This window comes from Cryptomeria japonica, chromosome 10, assembly GCF_030272615.1.
Source record: "Cryptomeria japonica chromosome 10, Sugi_1.0, whole genome shotgun sequence".
NCBI lineage: Eukaryota > Viridiplantae > Streptophyta > Pinopsida > Cupressales > Cupressaceae > Cryptomeria > Cryptomeria japonica.
Window position 1 is genome coordinate 858,295,443 of NC_081414.1, and position 22,132 is coordinate 858,317,574.

The following is a 22,132-nucleotide window of genomic DNA, read 5'->3' on the forward strand; positions in this document are numbered from 1 at the left end:
CTAAATGAAATTTTTTTGTGATTTTTGTTGTGTTGTTTTAACCTGCACAAAGAAAAGAAACAAGTTAATAAAATCGATGCTCAAAGGGGGGCTTCCACAAGCCTAATTTTTGATTTTTTTCGGTTACAAGTCCCTTTGGTCGACACTCTGTCGCAATAGCGCTATTCTGTGTTTTTTACAGAAGCGCTAATTAATACGAAAGCGCTAGTCTGCGTGAGCAGAAGCGCTAATTTACACAGTAGCGCTTAAATAAAAGAAAATCCCGAGAATACAAAAGCGCTAGAATGGAGTCAATAGCGCTGAAACGGTGACAATAGCGCTGGAATGTTGTTAATAGCGCTGAAACATTTTCAATAGCGCTACTTTAGGGTCAATAGCGCTAAAAGAAATTTTTCAATAGCGCTAAAACGCGTTCAATAGCGCCGAAGCGCGACCTGTGTGGCAATTTCAACAAGAAAAATGTTAATTTCAAAAAAATCAATCAGAAGGTTGCGTGTTCGATTCACGTCGGGTTCACCAAATGATGCCCTCCTAAATGGCACAAGATTAGTCCAAGATCAATCAACACAAAACACACAAAAAGTTAGCGTTAATCAATCGAAAACTAATCTAAAAAGGCATACCAAGAGAGAGACTATAAGCATGCAAGCATATTTAACTATCAAAGCAAACATGATGAGGCATCTCCAAATACCTCCTAACATACTCCTAGCTTCTTCTCCCTTGTTCCTCTCCTCTCCAAGTTCCAAAATAGTGTAGCTCTCAGCAGCTTTTTGCACTATGGATGCTTATGGAGGATTGAGATTTATGAAATAGCTCTAAATGTGAAATAAAAAGCTATTTTAATGCTAAAATGAAGTATTTTACCAAAAAGACAAGATTTAGATTGTTTATGCTAAAATGCTCTCTAAAATGTCTATAGTCTAAATGCATACAAGTTTTCAGGATCTGGATTATGAAGGAATGGGCTCTATTTATAGGAAAAATGGAGCAATGGATGGTTGAGATTGAGTAATCTCAACAAGGGTCAGGATTGAATGATTTCAAATCCATGTGAGGGCTTTCAACCCAATCCCAGGATGACAAGTGTCAATGTGAGATAGGTTGAGAGGAGAGGGAATAAGCATTAAATGCCTGACATGACTTTGGGATTTTGAGTCAAGGTTGGTTGAATGAATAAACTCTTTATTCAAAGAATAAAGCTTTTATCCAATGGATAAATTCTTGTGCAAATGTGAAATGGATGAATATGGTCAAGACAATAAATGTTTGGGGAGACAAGATTGAAATAACCATAAATGGTTATGTAAGAGCCATAAATGGTCATGTAAGAGCCATTAGTGGTCTTGGAAGACTTTTGGAGGTTGATTTGTTGAACACACAAAGCATTAAATGTTTTTCAAAGACTTTGGAGTCTTTGAGAAGTGACTCCATTTTGCTTAGGAATGTGACAATAATTAGGGGATGGATTAGGCTAATCAGGAAGGGGTTAGAAGAATCTAGAAGGGGATTAGATTTTGCAAGTTGATTTGGTGGGTGAGGGAAAATAGGATTTTATTAAAATAAAAATTCATTTATTTCAATAATGTGTGCAAGTTGCATTTGTAGGAAAATGCAAGTGGGGTGGGGATAATGATTTAAATAAATGTTTTATTTAATTTATTTAAAAGAGGAATATGGGGATTTAATTAAATAAATTGATTTTATTTATTTAATTAATGGGAATTTGATTTTAATGAATTAATTAAAATAAATTGAATAATTTATTTAATTAATAGAAGAATGTTTGGGGATGAATTAATTAAATATTAATTTAATTAATTGATGGCTAGTGGATTTTTAATCAAATAAATACGAAATGTTCATTTAATTAAAATGGACAGATTTGTGTGACTACAGTAATAACTTGTGAGCTCTCCCCATCTAATCCCATGAAAATAGTCATTCATCATTTTCATCATCAACATGTTGGAAAGGAAGGGGCACTGATTTAAATGCTCTATATTTCCCAACATTGTTCAGGTGCTCATTTTCCAACCTGTTAAATAGATTGAAAAAAAGTCATATTATTAGACGCATAGCATTTTCCAACCTGTTAAATAGATTTTTAAAAAAGTCATATTATTGGATGCATAGTTTGCACATTGCAATTAAACAATTGTTTAAACATTAGTTAATTATTATAAATCACAGAATCATTAAATAAGGTATTTAAGAAACCTGAAGAAATTCCATATCCCACGCCGAATGATTTCTAGACATGCAAAAATTGCAATTGTTGCATTTAGATGGAGGCTTGCTATATTGAAATTCATGACTGACTGGACCCAAGCAAACCTGAGAAGCACATCTAAAAACTGCAGTTTTGCACACTAGTTAGATAGGTGTATGTTTTAACTATCTCAAATAACTTAATATTTAAAGACAAACAGAATGAAACATACTTCATTAATGCATGGTCTGTGAGATTAGTTATAAACATTTCCATTAAGACAACTTACAAGGAAAGAAACAAATTTATACATTAGAGATGTTTTATTCAAAATAAAATGGCCCAAAATTTATTTGTAAGGCTAGCAATAGTTAATTTTATTGAATTTACGAGATGTACTTAATATCATATAGTTTAGAATTGCTGAAGTCATCAGAAAAACAAGGCCTCAACATCTATGTCGTTACAAATATTATGTTCTTTTTATTTGATGTACATTTTGGAATAGTTTCTTGATGTACCTGTTATGGAGCGTGACAAATGCACAACAGGAGATGAATGAACATTTTTTATTAATTAGTATTAGAAACATTGATGCACTCTGCAGATTTATGGGTATTGGGCATTGACTGGTTTGAAGTTTGATGAAGCTTGGGTATTGGTCAGTGAGGATAGCTGAGTGAAGAACTATTACAAATATGACAGTTTGGGGAGAGATTCATTTTTCTCGGCTATCAAATTTATTTCATGAATCAATATAATGGGAATGGAACTGTTATAAATATTTTATTCTTGATATTTGGTCAATACTGAGTTATTTTTCGTTTTTACAATACCGTGGGTCCGCTGCCTCTGATCTAGAAGCATCGATCTTCTTCTAATTGGTCACAAGTGGTGTGGACATGGGCTTACAGTTTTCCATTCTAAATTGCTTTAGGATATCAATTGTATACTTCCCTTGTCCAAGAAAGATCTCTCCCTCTTTCTGCCACAACTCCAATCCCAGAGAGTAGTGCATCAATCCCAAGTCCTTCATTTCAAATTCTCCTGCAAGATCCCGCTTGCAGTGGGCTATGAGCTTTTTTGACCTTGTAAGAAACAAGTCATCGACATATAGCACCAATATGAGAAGCTCGCCCTTCACTTGAACATAGTACAGGTTTAAAATTGCCTCACTCTTGGTGAAGCCCACACTATTCAAGTAACCATCAATACGTGCATACCATGCCCTGAGAGCCTGCTTGAGCCCATACAATGCTCTCTTCACCTTGTACACATGGGAATCTCTCCCATGCACCTCAAAACCCTTTGGTTGTTCTATGTAAATCTCTTCCTCAATCACTCAATTGAAGAAGGTCGTCTTCACATCCATCTAGCGAATCCTCCAACCCATCTATGCTGCTATAGAAATGATAGCCCTTATAGATGAGTACCTAGCTATAGGAGCAAAGGTCTTGTCATAGTCGATCCCTTATGAGAAAACCCCTTAGCCACAAATCGGGCTTTAAACTTTTCCACACTACCATCTGCAGCATGCTTGATCTTATACAACCATCTCGACCCCACCACTGAATTGTTTTAGGGTCGTGGCACTACCTCCCACATGTTATTCTTTATGATGGAAGAATACTCTTCCACCATGGCATCCCTCCATACCTATTGATTGGACGCCTCTTGAAAGCTGCAAGGCTCCACCTCAATCAATTTACTCATAAGTGCCATATAATCAGAATAATGTTTGGGAGCCTTTCTCTATCTAACTGGATCCTGAGGATCACCAACATACTCCTGGGCCTCTTTCAATGTCTACTCGGCCACCTTGTTTCTCCTCCTCCCTAAGATAAGAGTCTGAGGTTGATGAATCCTTTGTTGCTCCTCTTGATCAACTTGATTGGCCTGACTGCTTTTCTCTCTAGCTTGTGTGACTGAAGTTTGAGGAATTTGTGCAGCCTCATCCTTGGGTGCTTGCTCCTCCTAAACCTCTATCAAACTACCAAACTTTTGAAGAGCCCTTTCCTCCTTGAAATTCACATCTCTGCGAACAACTATTTTCTTGAGTGCAGGAATGTAAACCCGATAGGCCTTTGAAGTATCACTATACCCAACAAGGATGCCCTTCTCTACAATTGGTTCCTGTTGAACCCACAAATACACTAAGAAGGGGGGGGGGGGGGTGTTGAATCAGTGTATTCTTTAACAATTCTAAAATCACTTTTCAATGCTCATAAGTAATTAACCATATAATGTAGAAGAATGTGAAGATCAATACCACAACACACAACACCAGGATATACGTGAAAAACCCAAGATGGGAAAAACACCCAACTCTCATCCTAGTTTATTTGGGTGAGAAAATGTTGCTTGGAGCTATTGTCCAAATCCAGCCTCACAAATGTATCAACTATTTACAATTAGTTCGAAGGCACCAACCTTCAAGAGACACCAATCCCCCAGACTTTCTGGACACCAATCCAAAGGAGCACCAACCCCTATAGTAACCTACTCAGAATTTGGGACACCAATCCTTTTACAACATTCAATACTACAATATTGATGAAATAAGAAAAAAGAATTAAAATGAACCTTTGTTGTTCTATTCTGTCTCTTCAGACATCTGGTTTGCACACTTTCATCTCTGCTGCTCAGATTGATAAAACAATATTAGCTCTCACTCTGTTCCACTTCTCTACAACTCCTCAATCTTTCTTCATATTGCAACACGATTTGTATCATTTTTCATTATATTTGTATACTCTATATTAGCTTCCAAAAAGTCGGTCAATACCACATCACAAATCATACAAACAACAATTTGTGAAATATTTCCTGTTGTTATATGACTGAAAGTGTAGGACATATTAACAAACAGTTGTCTGATAACATGTTGTTCTAGTTTTCAAACTGAATAACTTGCGTGTTATGCAACTTTCCTTAGTTTTTGGCTTCTTTGAACATATGAATGCAATGCAATGAATCAAGAATAGATTTGCCAACTAATAATGCATACAAACATCATATGTAGCTGGTTGACATTTTGTCAAACACTTTCCATGCATTCTAGTTAACCAACGTGCACCTACAACAACTTGGAATTATAACAAACACTTGGTGTGTAAACTGGAATGCGACTTGAAACATATCAATATGAACATTACATCAAACAGTTACTATGCAACCTGTCCCTCCGTTATTGAGATGCAATTCAATTACAATGATGGTATTGATATGAGCAGCCAAGACTATTGGCCTTACAATGATTTCACAATGCTACACAAGTTTGATATAAAATGATAATCTACAACAGCCTCCGTAAGGTTTGATATAACAATTCATTGCTCATAAAATAACACTACAATGCATAGTGACTATGAAAGAACCTGATTATGAAGCCTCCCCAATCGATGAAGAGTTGGCAACATTAACTCATGCAATCCCTTCAATCAGGTGTGACAGCCTTGTGTAGATTTCACCAAATTGCCAAAGTACTGTAGTGTTTTACTGTAGCATTTACTGTTCACACCATTGTAGCAACCCAACATAAATTTTAATTTGCAAATGATTAACTCTTAATCTTCCACAATCTTTGTAATGTACCCAACCACACGGTACCCGAATTTCACCTTTGACAGGTTTTCACTCTCGACGTACTGGATTACACTCTCGGTGTACTACACCTTCGACGAGTTTCACTCTCGATAGAATTACACCTTCGACAAGTTTTCACTATCAGCAGAATTACACTCTCGGTGTACTACACCTTCGGCAGGTTTCACTCTCGGCAGAACACCTTCGACAGGTTTTCACTGTCGACGGGAAAGTATTTCTTGAGCCTTGTATAATTTGCCAACCATCAAATGTTACTACTCAAATTATGCAATAGAGTTACACGCAATATACTCTTCGGGTATATATATTTATATTAGTTTGGTGCACTGAAAACTCTGGGGACATGTATTTCATCTAGAACTCGATTACAAATGTATCTTCAAATGAAGGCATTACAAATTCGAACCACGAGCAGAATAAGGTGAGGAGGTACTCCCACCAAAACTGCAAATACAGTATAGGGAGGATCTTGCACCTCTGAAACTACAACAGAATGAAACTCCAACTAGAATTCACAAATACAAAGAAAACATCAAATTTACCATGCCTACAACTATGCCAAACTTGGCCTTATAAATGGGCTCCGAGAAGTTTCCCGAAGGGTTACAAACGGGCCGACACAAAAAAGTTTATAACTAACTAATTAATAAAAAAGGCCCGAAAGATATTATTAAGTACGGGGTTGTACAATAATTTATTTAAATTGAACTCTTTAATTATATCGGGGACATTACAATCCTCTCGGCCCAAAGATTGCTTGCCCTCAAGCAATCCGTAACTATCTGCCATCTCACAAGCTCTGGGATCCCAGACCATGCGCGGATGCTGGTAGCCGTATCCGCTGAAAGCTTGACGCTGCACCATGACTACAAGCACCACCTGCAAATCCCCAATCAGCTTGCGCTGCTCCACTCTGATATAAACATTGCCCTGCTCGGAGTTGAGGAATAACTCATCAAAATCCAACTTGCTTTCTTCATATAGATGCCACTCACAAGGAGAGATGACAATCATGCACGCCTCATGCCCAACCAAAGGGTAAACTTCATATTCAACCAACTGTAGAGATTGCTCCTGTAAGGGAGCATTGCTAGAGTTCGCATCTCCATGAAGTTGATCAACCACTGTTGGCTTGACAAAATTCATACAAACATCTTCATGAAAGTTTAAGTGTTCTCCACTTGAAGGGACAATTGTTGTCTCTAGCTTGTCCATATCCTCCTGCTGTTGGGGTGAACATGTGTGTAATATCCCTTGGTCTTGTATGCCTAAAAATGTGCTTATGAGACACAAGGAATATTGTCAAACACTTCACGGATTGCCTTCCAGCTTGCTGGTCTTTAAGATATCAGTCTGTTATATCTTATCAAAAGACTACAATGCTTAGAAATTAACATCTCAACGCATTAATTGATACTATGGGCCTTTAACCAATGCATAAAGATGAATTTGCCACACTAAATGTGCACATACAGCTGACTGAAATTATATCAAACAGTTGGCAAACAAGTGATTGACAACCTGCTGTTGTAGTTTTAGACTTGAAACTTCTGCATGTTATGCGTTCTGGCAGCTAGTTCATCTTGTGTGTTATGCGGTTATAACTGAAACTAGGCTTCAAACTTGTTCATGATAGCATTTACTAGATCTATGCTTCAAGATTGACTTGCAAATAACTACTAATCATCAAGACAACCTTCTATGATGAATATGCAATCATTTATGACCTTCCTAATGCAAATACATGAACCATAACATAAAAATTAAACACCTACAGTTGACTGTAATTTTGACAAACAGTTGTCATGCAACTCAAGAACATCATGTAAATAGAAAGCAGCCTTATCTCTCCATGCAACTGAAGCATTAAACTGATTACAAGAATATTTATCAAATGGCCTAGACTCTTGACTTTCGACTACAAGTTTCAGAATTTTCTGAGTACAAAGACAGCATGATTTCATACATAAACAACATTAAAACTTATTGAAATAAGCGCCAAATGGAACCTGAGTGAAGCGCCTAGAAGTACAGATGAAGAAACAAGCAATATCGGTTGTCTTTGTGCCTCCTATGTGCCAAAATGAAGCCTCTATCAAAATCGCCCCTGTTATGATCTGAGTGAAATATAAAATAATATCAGCAGTCTTCAGTGCCAAATGAGTGATGGAAATGATTGTCTCGGAAATACAAATCCAATGCACCAATACCCACAAAATTCTAAGTCTTCAATCAAAAGTTATGAACAAAAATGTGGGGTTTGATAGGTCTGGTCGATCTCCATGGCAAACCCAATATATGACTAAAAATGTCTGATAATAAACTCAGAATTCTGAGATGTAATCAGCTTCTTATGCTGCCAAGTTGTTGAAGATTCTTATCACCAAAGTTGTCTCTAATGATCTCCAGTCCAAACCGTAGCATGAGTTGGCCTTTGGCCACCAATGAAGCACAAATAAGAAAGACTGAAATGTCTTCCTCCCTCAGCTGCAAATTAGTCCTCGAAGAAGACTTCACAAAGTTGGCACTGATGTAGATTCCGTCACGAACCCACTTGCAAGATGAAGAATTAAGGTTTCGTCCAACCCTTCTATCGATCTGTTGAAGGTTTGTGTCCTCGGATACCTAACTAATGCAAAGCTTCAGTCAATTCATCCACTCCAAAATTCCAAATATCCAGTCTGCCTAATCAATCATCACCCTCCTCTATTTATCCTTTTCATAACCCCTCAAAAGATTCCTTCAAGAAGAGGGTAGTTACACTTTATTATTTATTAGTGACTTCTTAATTATTTTTAATTTTATACTTTAATCACTTTTTTAAATTAAATTAATTAAATATATAGTCACTTTTTAATAATTAATTTATTTTAATGACTTTATAAGAAATTAATTTAATTAATTTCTCCTTATACCTCCTTTTAGCCCAAAGACTAAAATCGGGACCAGTGATAGCTTTAAGAAACCCCCCCTCAAAGAAAGATATAAAATATTGGCAAATTTTTATTTATTTTGGATAAAAATAATATTTTTTATTGGTGAATCTTTCAAATTTTTTTTTAAATATTAATTTTATTAGCGAATTTTTTTACATCAAATTGTTTTAGTAGAAAATCTTGGCGAATCTTAGAAAATAACACAAATATGCATTAATTACTATTACAAATAATTTCATTTAAAAAAATAAATTCTTATAGAAAAGTAGATGCTTAAGGTGAAAATCATTAATGAGTTTAAAGGGTAAACACTACTTTATTTAGTTACTAACATTAATTTAAATTAATCTAATAGCCCTCTTTGTATTTCGTCAGATAAAATGTACCTAAAATTTGTAATACTCAGGGAGGGGGGGAGGTACTCGGGGAGGCGGGGCAAAATTGTTTTTATACCATTGATTTCTATTGAGGCCAACAATTGAAAAGTAACTCAACTCCCATGAGCATTACAACTTGTAGGTACAATTTACCTCATGGAATGCAATGATGGTCATTAGATTATATTTTGAATTAGTGGTGGCAACTAAATATTGCTGGTAGAACCCTAAAATAACTAATAATTATGATGTATTATTGGCGAATTAATTTAATTTTTTACAATAAATAATAAAATTTTGGTGAATCTGATCCAACCATGTATCGAATATTTTGGCGAATCTTTGAGTTCAAAAATTTAATAAAATAAATTCTCTAGCAATTTAAATTAGACTGAGATAAAATTTTGTAAAAATGTGGCGATTTAGGTTACCTTAAAAACTTGAACTATTAGCCAAATTTTGATTTCCAAATTTAAAAAAATAGCCAATTGGCGAATATTAGCCACTAAAAAAATCACTGTCGGGGACATTACAATGTGAACTTGTCTTCATCTTTCATTGATTCTGATTGAGTTCCTAATTCAGGATCCAACTCCTCTTTTTCTTTTCCTTACATAGTACCTATTAGGATTCGGTAGCCTTGATCTCCTCAGGTTCACTTGAGTATTCATCAAAGATTCTGATAACCTCCTCATGCACGGGTATACTTTTTCCTATCAGAACTAGATATTCTTGAAATGTCAGAAGATTCTTCCTCTTTTGATATTTCTTATACCACTTGGTGATTTTATTAGCAGCAATTTCATTATCCCTTTCTTCCATTTTTGTAGTCATCCCAAGCATTCCATAGGCTGGCAGGATTTTGGCTCTGATACCACTGTAATGTACCCAACCGCACGGTACCCGAATTTCACCTTCGACAGATTTTCACTCTCGGCAAGATTACACTCTCGGTGTAGTACACCTTCGACGGGTTTCACTTAATAATATCTTTCGGGCCCTTTTTATTAATTAGTTAGTTATAAACTTTTGGGTGTCAGCCCACTTGTAACCCTTCAGGAAACTTCCCAGAGCCCATTTATAAGGTCGAGTTTGGCATAGTTGTAAGCATGGTGAATTTGATGTTTTCTTTGTATTTGCGAATTCTAGTTGGAGTTCCGTTCTGTTGCAGTTTTGGAGGTGCAAGATCCTCCCTATTCTGTATTTGCAGTTTCAGGGGGAGTACCTCCTCACCCTGTTCTGCTGGTGGTTCAAATCTATAATGCCTTCATTTGAAGATACATTTGTAATCGAGTTCTAGATGAAATACATGTCCCTAGAGTTTTTAGTGCACTAAACTAATATAAATATATATACCCAAAGAGTATATTGCGTGTAACTCTGTTGCATAATTTGAGTAGTAACATTCGATGGTTGGCAAATTACACAAGGCTCAAGAAATACTTATCCTACTGACAATGAAAACTTGCTGAAGGTGTAGTTCTGTCGAGAATGACACTCGCCGAAGGTGTAGTATGTCAAGAGTGTAATCCTACCGACAGTGAAAACCTGCCGAAGGTGTAGTTCCGCCGAGAGTGAAACCCGCCGAAGATGTAGGACACCGAGAGTGTAATCTTGTCGAGAGTGAAAACCTGTCAAAGGTGAAATTCAAGTACCGTGCGGTTGGGTACATTACAATCTTCAGATCTGCAAACATATAATCTTGAAACCCTTGAATAATCTTTGTATTTTCTCACCAATTTGTACAAATGGAACCTCTAAATGAAGCTTCCCCTAGATGCCAAACTCGTTGGATATTTCACCAACTCAAATGGCTACAACACTGAAGAATGTACCGTTCTCCAATGGCTCGAAGAATGAAACCCTTGGCTTCCTTCTCTCAGACAATTTCATCAAAACAAATGCTCAAGAATGAGTTTATTCGCTTCTTCAATGTATATTTAAATCTCTCCAAGAGGGGGTCAAATTTTTCCAAAAAACACTTTTTTAACTCATTAAACATTTTTAATGTTCGCATTATAACTTAATTTCACCCCCTTGGCCTAGGTACCTCACTTAAATAATCAATTGGCCCCTTTTTAATGATACATTGACCCCTTCTTTATGGAATATTAATAACTTTATAGTATAACATTAAATGCCTTATTATAATTAATTATTAATAAAGTGTTCACTTTATTAATAATTAAATAATCATAACTCCCCAAATAAACATTATTTCTCAATTTCGTCTACACCCGGTAGTCAGCCATTTTATCCTCTATATGTGTAACTGCCTTACTAAAAATAGAAAGGGTCCCTCTCTATGTAACTCTAACTTACTATAAATAGTAAGTGTGTGAAACAAAGTCAAACGAAGGCCAAACTGAACCAAACGAAGAGCAATCCTGTACACTTTTGACCTTCGGAATGGGAATAAGCCTCCTGCAGTACCGATTGGGACCCTCTAACCGTCTGTCTTAGCCTATGAGGGCCAATAATAGGCTAATCTAATCATAAACCATCTCATTCCAAAAAGGGGACATTACAATTTGCATCGTAATCATGCAACATGATCTGTACATTTTCCTATGTTGTATTAGGATCGTTCATTCAGTCGGTTTGCACTCTGTTATTATCATCACAACATAGAGAATCCATCCCATATAGTAACTGTCCAATTGCATTTAATAGATAGTTGTCTAAGTTGACTTGTGCAAGTTCCCATAATGCCTTGTTATCGTGCCAAAACAAGTTCCTCTAAATCCTTTAAATCTGGTCCCTTGATCTGCTTGATTTGACCAAAAGATTTGGTCGTTGCTGCCACTGTGGTGGTTCTACGTGCCACACCATTTTATAGCTTGCTCAAACTCCTTGAGTCTTCTTTTGTATGTCACATTAGAGAGTCATATTCCACTTTAACTATCAAGAACACGTGGCGATGGGTTGCAACATCGTGACCTGACATCTGCTTACATCAGCAAACCCTGCGAAGTTGCACTTTCTTCATTCCTTCTAGCTCTATGGGCCTCGACTCAACACGTGGCAGTTGGTCGCTTCATCACAAGCCTTGCTTGATGGCATCACTTCTTGCGATGGTGTGATTTGAGTGACACATGGTAGTCTCTCGCCACTTCGTGGGCTAACTTCCCATTGTTATCTCCAAGCCGCAAAGTTTTAGCGTAGCATCTTCTGTGACCGTTCATGGTTAGATCGCAAGGTCACAGGTCATCGTGACAGTTAACCCTACCCGTCGTGATCATGCGCCCAAACACTTCATGATCAATGCCTAACGGTCCATTGTAAAATCAGAGGCTTCACCTGCAGTTTGTCTTGATAACTTTGTGAACCTATGCCCAAACATTTCATGTCACCTCAACTTACCAACTTTGCGTCGGGCTATATAAATAGCCGATGGCCTTACCACATTAGCAATGTGGGATAAATAGTCAAGACCATTACCCGTGTAGTCTGTTTCCCTTTGCACACAAATCGTCAGTTCTGCCCAAAGGTGCTCATCAACTCTGTGTCTCAAAGACATATCCTTTGACATCAATGACAAACTGAAGGTGCACATCAACTCTGTGTCTCAAAGACATATCCTTTGACATCAATGACAAACTGAAGGTGCACATCAACTTTGTGTCTCAAAGACATCCTTTTGACATCAATGACAAGACTATTAATAGTTCCAACTTGGTTCTCTTCTCCATGGGAATATGACAATACACAAGGAATCCAAAGATGCGAATGTGCTCCAAATCTGGTTTCTTCCCTGTGAATGCCTCTTCTGGAGTCAATTTGCCCAACATTTTGCGTGGGCTCCTATTCTGCAAATACACGACTATATTGCAAGCTTATGCCCATAAAAACCAAGGCAGATCTTGATCATAAAGCATGGCCTTGGCTGCTCCAACTATAGCCCTATTTTTTTGTTCAGCAACCCCATTCTGCTGAGGGTTGTATGGAGTCATCAACTCTTTCTTGATACCTTCCTGAGAACATAAATCTTTTAAGGCATTCGAGGTATACTCGTCTCCATTATTAGACCTTAGTATCTTAATCTTCCTCCTGGTTTAGTTCTCCACGAGAGCCTTAAACTCTTTGAACCTATTGAAGACTTCATCTTTATTGTTTAGAAAATATATCCACGTCTTCTTGGAGAAATCATCACTGAAAGTAACATAATAGTCATGCCCATTCAAGGATGTTGTTGACATGGGTCCACACACATCTGGGTATACAAGATCCAAAATTCCTTTGGAACTAGTGTCGCTGCTTGGAAAATTGGTCTTGGCATATTTCCCAAGAGCATAGCCCTTGCACACCTCATGCTTTTCGACCTTCATCTCAAGCAACCTCATCACTATTTCCTTGAGCACATTAAGTGCTCCATGGTGAAGATGAGTCATCCTCCTGTGCCACAATTCTCCTAACCCTCTACTGCTACTCACCAACGCATGTGCTGGCTCAAACTATAACCGAAACCAAGCTGCCATGCTTGACTCCAATCACTTTTGCTACCTTGGAGTTCTTAGGAAGCATATAGACTTTGCCCCCTTCAAAGGTCACGATGTAACCCTTGTCCTCCAAAGTAGAAATAGAGATAATTTTTTTGTCATGCCAGGGACATACAACATGTCCTCCACCAATAGAGGTTTGCTAAACTCCCTCTGAAACTTGATCGTGCCAACACCAGTTGCATGGTACTTGGCATCAAGATCAATATAGAAATCCAACTTCTTCTCCTCCAACCTGGTGAAACATTCTCTGATATCCACAATTGTAAGCTTTTGAATTCCTAAATGGGTGCTTAAAAATATTGATACTTATTTGGCATTATGTCACGATTTTCACATTGAGTCACTAAGATAACGATTTGTTTGAATTGACCTCTCAGTTATTTTAATTGCCTTCCATAAAACAAACTTTTATATGGAATAAAATCAAAAGGGAATCAATCATCATGGTAAAATTCCTTCTTTTCAAATGGAAGTAGCTAAACTCCACACAAAACGACATGTAGTACAGTTTTCAAAAATCATAAAATACAACGGATTTTTGCAAAATTTTCAGGAGTTAAATCTTCATGCTTTGCATCCCCATTTCTGTTCAACCACAAAAAATCTGATGAAAAAATACTGTGTTTTGCAGATCTGAAAGATTTATTGGAGTGCTATTTTCTGTGGAGATTAGCCTGTACCATCCCAAATTAGCAAATTTAATTGAAGTCTAAGAATGTATAATTAGCTCTTAAGTTAGAAATCTTTGCGGACTCCCAAGTTTAAAAAAAATTTGAGCCTACCGAATTATTGTGGAGTCTGAGTTTTTCAACTATGCTTCTAAATACTAAAACAAAGACACGAGCACTTTAACATTGTCTTTCTATCTTATGACATGGAACTCTGATGAAAACAAAGATGACTGACAAGCTGAGGCGGCAATTGGTTTTCGGTTCATCAAGGAGTATATCCAAGAGGAGGATAAGGAGAAGCGAGCTAAGGAGGAAGGTGGGCCAAAGGCGAAGGGCAAGAAAACCAAATTTTCAGAGGATTACTGGGTTTCTTAGCCAGATAAAATTGAAGTAGTTGATTAGGTTTTAATATTTTATAGTCTAATATTTTGGACTCCATAGAAATATGTAATGTTTATATCAAATTGGGAAGACTGTATTAGATCTAGGCTAGCGGGAGATATTCATAGGGTGTTTTTTAACTGATAGCAGACATTTTAGTATGGTAAATGGGTAGACATGGAATATTTTGTTGGTGCAGTTGGACCTCACATGTTAAAGTTTTTAAATATATATATATATATATATACATACCGATAAAAAAAAACATTGTCTTCCTATCTTCACAAGCATTTAGCCAGACATCTCTTTCGCTTAGACTGTTTCTCATCATTTTTCCTCTAGCACAACCTGACCAATGGGCCAAACATCCTTTAAGAAAATGAACCTTACTTAGGACAAGGTGTGCAACAAAGGTATCAAGGACAAAATATAACAGCCTGAGTTCTCGCACCTGACATATTGATGGATGACATCAGAAAATTAAAGAAAATGATGTCCCAAAGATGAGTTTTGCAGGGGTGCAACATGGTTTTTGTAGTTTTTTGGGTTGGGGCTCAGACAGTTAGGCTATGCACCTGTTGGTGCAGGGTTTATTTGATTGGTTTATATAGATTGGTGGTGGCTGTAGTTGGTGTCTGGATATTTACAGCAGTTGTATTATAATATAGTTTTCTTGAATCTTATATGGGTGAGGGCCCCAATATAACCTTCAACTTATTGATAAAAGAAACGAACAGCCCCCTCATGGTAAAATAATCATCCACAAACTTCTGTTCGTCAACTAATCTAAGATCTACTTTTCCACACAGTTAATTTTTTTTACAATTTAAATTTTTCAAGAAAAAAACCTTGCTTTTTTACAATTTAAATTTTTCAAGAAAAAAACCTAGGGCAAGGCAAGCTTCAAATGTAAGATAGCTAATACTAACCACAACCTTTTGACATCGAGTTCTAAAGGCCCTTGGCTCCCTTTCCCTTAACTTATAGGTACAGAGCATTAATGCCATGTTGAGGAGGCTTAGGAATCACTGCAGCAAACTGCACAATTAAGTACTTCCCTCCCCCATTAGGGAGAGAATTTATGCTCTTGACCAACAAGAGAGGGACTTAGACTCTCAACCTTCAGGTTGAAGAAGCCAAGGACTTGACCAACTAGGGAAGACTTCAGGCAATAATTGAGGAATCTTGATATGCTAAATTTTATATAAAATTAAAATTAAAAAAATGAATACTTTACAATGGTTACCTGAAATGAAAAATGACAGTGAAATAACAATATTTTCATTAAGTAAATAAATAGAGGTAAGTGGATAGCGTCAGTGAACTTGTATAGGGTTTGAGTTTGCTCACCATGGCTATAAAATATATACTTTTATTTTTTATAAGAAGCTTGTCCCTTAACCAAGGATTTTGTGAGTTGCGCTGTAAGAGTCCCCAATCAATAACAAGGTCCCAATATGTACTAACAATTGTTGCAATTGATGACATAAAAAAAGACGCTATTTTCCAGCTTCGGCGTTTTGTCTGATCATATGCTGTCCTAATTACAACAGACAAAATTGTTGACAAGTACTTTAAAGCATTATATCCTTGTAATACATCACTTTCTTCAACCAAGCGCCGCATACACTGCAATACATATTTGAAACTATAAGTAGTTTGCATGTTATAAACGAATTGCACATTGATCATCACACTTTTTTTATAGTAAAATACACAGAAAATAGTACCTAACAATTGAAATTACTTCGAAAGATAATGGCATGTTGAAAACGTATGCCTATACCATATGCTTTTAGAAAAGAGAGATATATATCTAGAAGAGAACCTGAAGAAATCGAATCCAATAAGGGATGACTGCTACAATAAAATAGAAGATGGTATACATATTATTTCCTTTGATTGTGCAATAATCAGTCTGTCTTCTTTTAAAGTCTCCCGAGCTGTAGTAGCATATGAAGTACTCAAAAACCCTTATTGCCTGTACCTGAGTAGCATGAAAGCTGAAACAATTATATTTTCCTTTCAGATAATAAAAGATGACAGTACTGAGAAAATATAATAAGAATCCTTTCTCCTCTAGAAGCATTACAAATGGAAGCATTACAAAGCATATTCCTTAGGGGCATATTTAAAAGAAAACATCATAGAGCTACAATACTACCATAGCATGTATAGGATATCCTTATAGTAGATCATACCTAAATAAAAAACATACAACAACAGTCTTTTAAATAGTTTAGCATATGAAAAGTTAAGCTTCCTGCAATATGCCCATACGGTAATCAACGAAGAGATACACTGTTGTAAGAGAGCTATATCAACCCCAATTTCGTCTATTTTTTTGGCCATGCCATGAAAAGTATCGATGATGTTGGATAGGGAGTACTAAGGGAGGAATTAGAGGGTGGTACTTCTTTTGGGAGTTTTGTAGGGGTGGAAATGTTTCGATACGAATGTTAAACTCCTGAAAATTTCATGATTAGGGCCAACCTAGCCTCATAGGGTTTGATTTAGAGCCGACCAGATTAAAATACTGAGTAAAAACTCTATATATTTAGGGTAAAATCATTGCTTTTCACTTTTCGGCAGCAAACAGCAGAACACAAGCACAGGCAGGATTCTACAAACAAATTTCTGTCTGATTAAAAATTTAAATGGCACATGCAGCAGTTCGAAATGTGGAGGTTGAGTACAAACCACAGAACGCAAGAGCAGATAATTGGAACAGCATATGAGCACTCAAGAGGCAGACTTCTCGTCAGCAAACAATAAAAAAGTACAGCAGATAAGGAGGATTTGGAGAAGCAAATATCAGACAGCAAATTAGCTTGAAAGAATTCCACCTAAATCTCAGAATTCTGCTTGGCGGAAACAGTGACTAGTTCTGCCATGGTTATGGCAATGTAATACAATATTCCAACACAGTTGCAGCATTAGAGTTGCTGCCTATGGAAGGTCTTCACACATGGCAAGAGTGCCATAGTTGTATGCATCATCTGGTCATTTTTGTATCCATTTCAGCAGATTTTTCAACCTTTTCCTAAGTTGGCACTGGATTTTGAAAAACTTTTTGCTCTGGTTGATAATGGTTTACAATCATTAAGGCTTTGAAAATGTATTTTTAGACTGTGTGGAGGGTTTTGTAAAAGATTATCTGACTAGGGTTTTCTTATATGAAAAACCACACTCAAGTGCTAGGGTTTTTGATGCTGCCAATTCATTGACAAAGTCTAGGGTTTTCAACAATAGATTTAAGGAGAGAATATCAGTAGCTTGTCAAGGCAATTGTTTAAGCATTGTTCATTGCAGTTTTGACATGCTTTGATTTGGAAATTCAACTGTGGCTTTTAGTTTTCCCAAACCCTAGGAAATGGTTTCCACAGTTTTCTGATCTGAAGAAAGGTACAATATGATGTTATATGCATCAAGGGAGTAATGATGGTTGTAGTAAAAGGGAGTTGCATGAGTAATGGGGGATGTTTACATAAGGTGGAAAGGGAAGAGAGTATGATAGGATCTCAATATTTGTCATAGGATCTGCCAGGGTTGCAATGTAAAAAGTGTTTTGAAAATCTCAGGGGATACTCATCTGCAAATGGTTATTTTTAGCAATAGCTAATTGTGGTAGATGTTATTTCCATTTACCTATGGGTGAGTATGAGGACTTATTTTAAGGTCCCTTGAATTAGTTATTTTTATTATTTGTTTAGAAATAAACTTGCTTTAAAGTTTCTTTCTTTCCAATTTTTCAATAGCCTTTAAGTGGGTGCTCAATTAATTCTTTTTAGTTCTGAAAAGGGGACATCATAGTTGTAAGAACCTCAAAAGGCCCTCAACTCTGACAACTGAGGTTTAGTTGAACCTGTTGCGTTTTAAGTTTGTTCTTTGCAAATTTTTGAACAACTACTATAATTTTAACTCTTACAAGCTCAAAAAGCAACTATGGGAAATTGCTAGAAATCAATTTTAATTGGATTGTAAACTGATCAATTTATCCTCAATACATAAACAAACAATGCTAAAGAGGAAGCTGATAAATACCAAGAAATTTTGAAACCTCTTATTTCCTTCTTGCTGGCCATACACAGTCCATTATGACAGCACGCTGTAATTTATTCCAGACTGGCCCGAACAACTTGCATGACAGCTTGATGGGAAAGTCAAGGCTAGGCGCACCTTCTACCTTTTTTTAATATTTTTTTGCAACCCTCCAGTATGCAAATCGCAGCCCCCTTAAGGTGATTGACGCAACTCCCAAGCAGCTGTACAAGTCTCCAGAGTCACTCAATAATATCCTCTTTCTCCTGCCTTTGTCTCCCTCTCACTGCTGCAATCAAATCCATGAAGATTGACGATGACTCTCTGATCAATTAGCACAAACTTGGTCCTTGAATGAAACCAACTGAATGAGCAAGATCAATTGATATTTCATAGCCTCTGATGCTGATGTACAAGAATCCCACGTTTTCCTGCAGTGATACCTCCGATCACTATAGAAGAAGCTTCTGCTGAAACCCTTGGTCAAAAACTCCTCTCAGAGATCAAATCCAAAATATCAAAAAGCATAATGAAAAGAAGACCTAAAATCTTCTTTTATCTTCTCCTCTTAGGGTTTGGCGCAATTCCCAAGAAAGGTGCGATTTGGCATTAAATGATGTTTTAACTTTTATTATTTATTTTTGACTATTGAAGTATCAAAAATAAATCACTTTCAATTTAATATAAAAATTGGCCCCATTTGATGAGAAATAGACCCTCACTTAAGTTATAACTTAAAGTGATTTTAAAACATTAAAACATTAAGGTTCGCCATTTAATATTTAATAAAGTAATTAAATATTAACATCTCTCTAAGTATCCATCAGAATTGCTTGCCGTCATAACTAGAGACTGCCAAACCATACTCTGCCCCTACCCAACCCACTGGCTATAAATAGCAGGACTGCTAAAAATAGAAAGTATCTCAAACGAAGTCCTGGAGACCTCAAACGAAAACCAGTCCTGGAGTGCTCACTCTGAAGATGAAGAATCAAACTCTGGAGGACCCTCTAACCAACCTCATCAGCCTACGAGGGTCAATGATAGGATAATCTACTCAGCTAACAGATGTCAACTAGAAGGGGACATCACAGTCCGCCCCTCCTAAAATTGCTTGTCCTCAAGCAATCTCAACTCCAGATGTTGTAAAATCTCCTCGCTTTCCCAAGTAGCATCCTCTACCGGCAAATCCTTCCATTTCACCAAGTACTCTGTGATAGTACGTCTCCTGAAATTCCTCTCCCTGAACTCAATGATAGCCTCAAGTACGAGTATCAACTTCCCCTCATCATCCAGGGGTGGTAAAACCGTGGAAGGAACAATACGGTGTCCCAACGCCTTTTTGAGACGTGACACGTGAAACACATTGTGCACTCTGCTATCTCCCGGTAAATCCAACTCATAAGCCACCTCACCTATACGCCTAGTTACTATGAAAGGGCCATAATATCGTGTCTTGAGCTTCTCTGCTCCACTCCTCCTGAGAGTAGACTGCCGATAAGGCTGCAACATCAAATACACCATGTCTCCTACCTCAAATGACCTCTCTATCCTCTTTTGATCAGCATATTGCTTTTACTGATTTTGTGCCTTGGCTATATTTTCCTTAAGAGTCTTCACAATGTTCTAGCTCTCTTGTATCATGTCTCCCGCACTAGGCACCCTACTGTCACTCAGCAATAAGTCAATGAAACTAGGAGGCTCATACCCGTACAGTGCTGTAAATGGTGTCATCTGAATGGACATGTGGTGAGTGGTATTACTCACAGAGGTAAATCCACTTCACCCACGCCTTTTGCTGCCCTGAAATATAGTTCTTGAGGTATCCCTCTACCCAATTGTTAACTATCTCAGTCTGGCCATCAATCGGAGGGTGGTAATTGGTGCTCGGTGTAAGCTCGGTCCCACAGAGTCAGAAAAGCTCCTGCCAAAGTGGCTCAAAAACCGAGTGTCCCTATCACTGACAATAGTCCGAGGTAAGCCATGTAATCCGAATACCTCTCTGAAGAACAACTCTGCTACCTGAATAGCTGAATAAGTGGTGGTGATCGGATAGAAGTGAGCATACTTCGTCAAATGATCCACAACCACAAATATGCAATCACGTCCTTGTGCTCTCGGCAACCCTGTGATGAAATCCATAGACAAACATTCCCACTTCCTTTCAGGAATTGGAAGTGGCTGAAGTAAACTAGTAGGGTATGTATGCTCCTGTTTATTCTGCTAACAAATAGGGCACTCTCTAACATATTGTAGAACATCCACCTTGAGCCCTTTCCACGTGAAGCACTCACAAACTTGTCTGTAGGTTTTGAAAAACCCGGGATGTCCTGCCATCGGTTCATTATGAAAGAACCATAGTACCCTACTCCTCAACTCTAATCCTAGTATCAAGTACACTCTCCCCTTGTAGATGATCAGGTCATTTACAACTATATACCTGTTGTCCACTACTGACCCCTCTATCACACCTGCAGCCCAACTATCTTTGGCATACTCTGCCAATACAATATGCTGCCAATCCTTTGCTATTTGGACCATAGAATTCAGGTGGGGACGACGTGACAAGGCATCTACAACTACATTTTGTGTGCCTTTGATATAGGAAATATCAAAGTTATAAGCTTGAAGTTTGCTGACCCACTTTTGTTGCCTGTCATTTAAGTCACGTTGCCCAAGGAAATGTCTCAAACTATTGTGGTCAGTCTTAATGCAGAACTTGCTTCCCACTAAGTACTGTCTAAACTGGCCAGTGCATCCATTATGGCCAACATTTCCTTATCATAAATGCTGTAAATCCTCTCAGGTCCATGGAGTTTCCTACTCTCATAAGCAATAGGGTTCTTGTCCTACATAAGAACCGCCCCAATGCCCTCACCAGAGGCATCACATTGTAACTCAAATGACTTCGAGAAGTCAGGTGTAGCAAGTACTAGAAATGAAGTCATGAGCTCCTTGAACCTCTCAAAACATTTCTGGGCCTCAGGAGTCCATAAGAAGGCACCCTTCTTCATCAAGTCTGTCAAAGGTGCCACATGGCGTGAATAACCGTTAACAAAACGGCGATAGAACCACATAGGCCCAAGAACCCACGCAACTGAGTAAGGTTCACTGGAGTAGGCCAATCTACAATAGCACAGATCTTCTCGGGATCCATCCGCACTCCCTCTGCACTGATAATATGGCCCAAGTACAATAACTCAGTCATTCCAAGGTCACATTTGGATTCCTTGGCATACAAGGACTCCCTACTCAGAATGCTCAATACTGCATCTAAGTGACTGAGGTGATCCTCCCAAGTACAACTATAAACCAGTATATCATCAAAGAACACCAATACCGATTTCCTCAACTGATGTCTGAAGACTTTGTTCATTGTGGACTGGAAAGTAGTAGGAGCATTGGT

General features: G+C 37.5%; 1 protein-coding gene and 1 long non-coding RNA gene across 2 annotated transcripts in view; both read right to left on the reverse strand.

Moving 5' to 3' along the window:
• Positions 1 to 1,898: 1,898 nt before the first annotated feature.
• LOC131049132 (uncharacterized) lies at positions 1,899 to 8,506 on the reverse strand. Its single transcript, XR_009106667.2, has 3 exons — positions 7,828 to 8,506; positions 2,221 to 2,357; positions 1,899 to 2,038 (listed from the first exon to the last, which is right to left on the reverse strand). It is a non-coding gene; the product is annotated as an uncharacterized LOC131049132 (long non-coding RNA).
• Positions 8,507 to 15,901: 7,395 nt separating this feature from the next.
• The window catches only part of LOC131049133 (phosphate transporter PHO1 homolog 9), a 135,841-nt gene continuing 129,610 nt past the window's right edge, over positions 15,902 to 22,132 (reverse strand). The window contains exons 11-13 of the mRNA XM_057983163.2: positions 16,514 to 16,672; positions 16,036 to 16,314; positions 15,902 to 15,931 (exon numbers count right to left, since the gene is read on the reverse strand). Coding sequence (XP_057839146.2) covers positions 15,902 to 15,931; positions 16,036 to 16,314; positions 16,514 to 16,672 — 468 coding nt within the window. The remainder of the gene's footprint in view (positions 15,932 to 16,035; positions 16,315 to 16,513; positions 16,673 to 22,132) is intronic.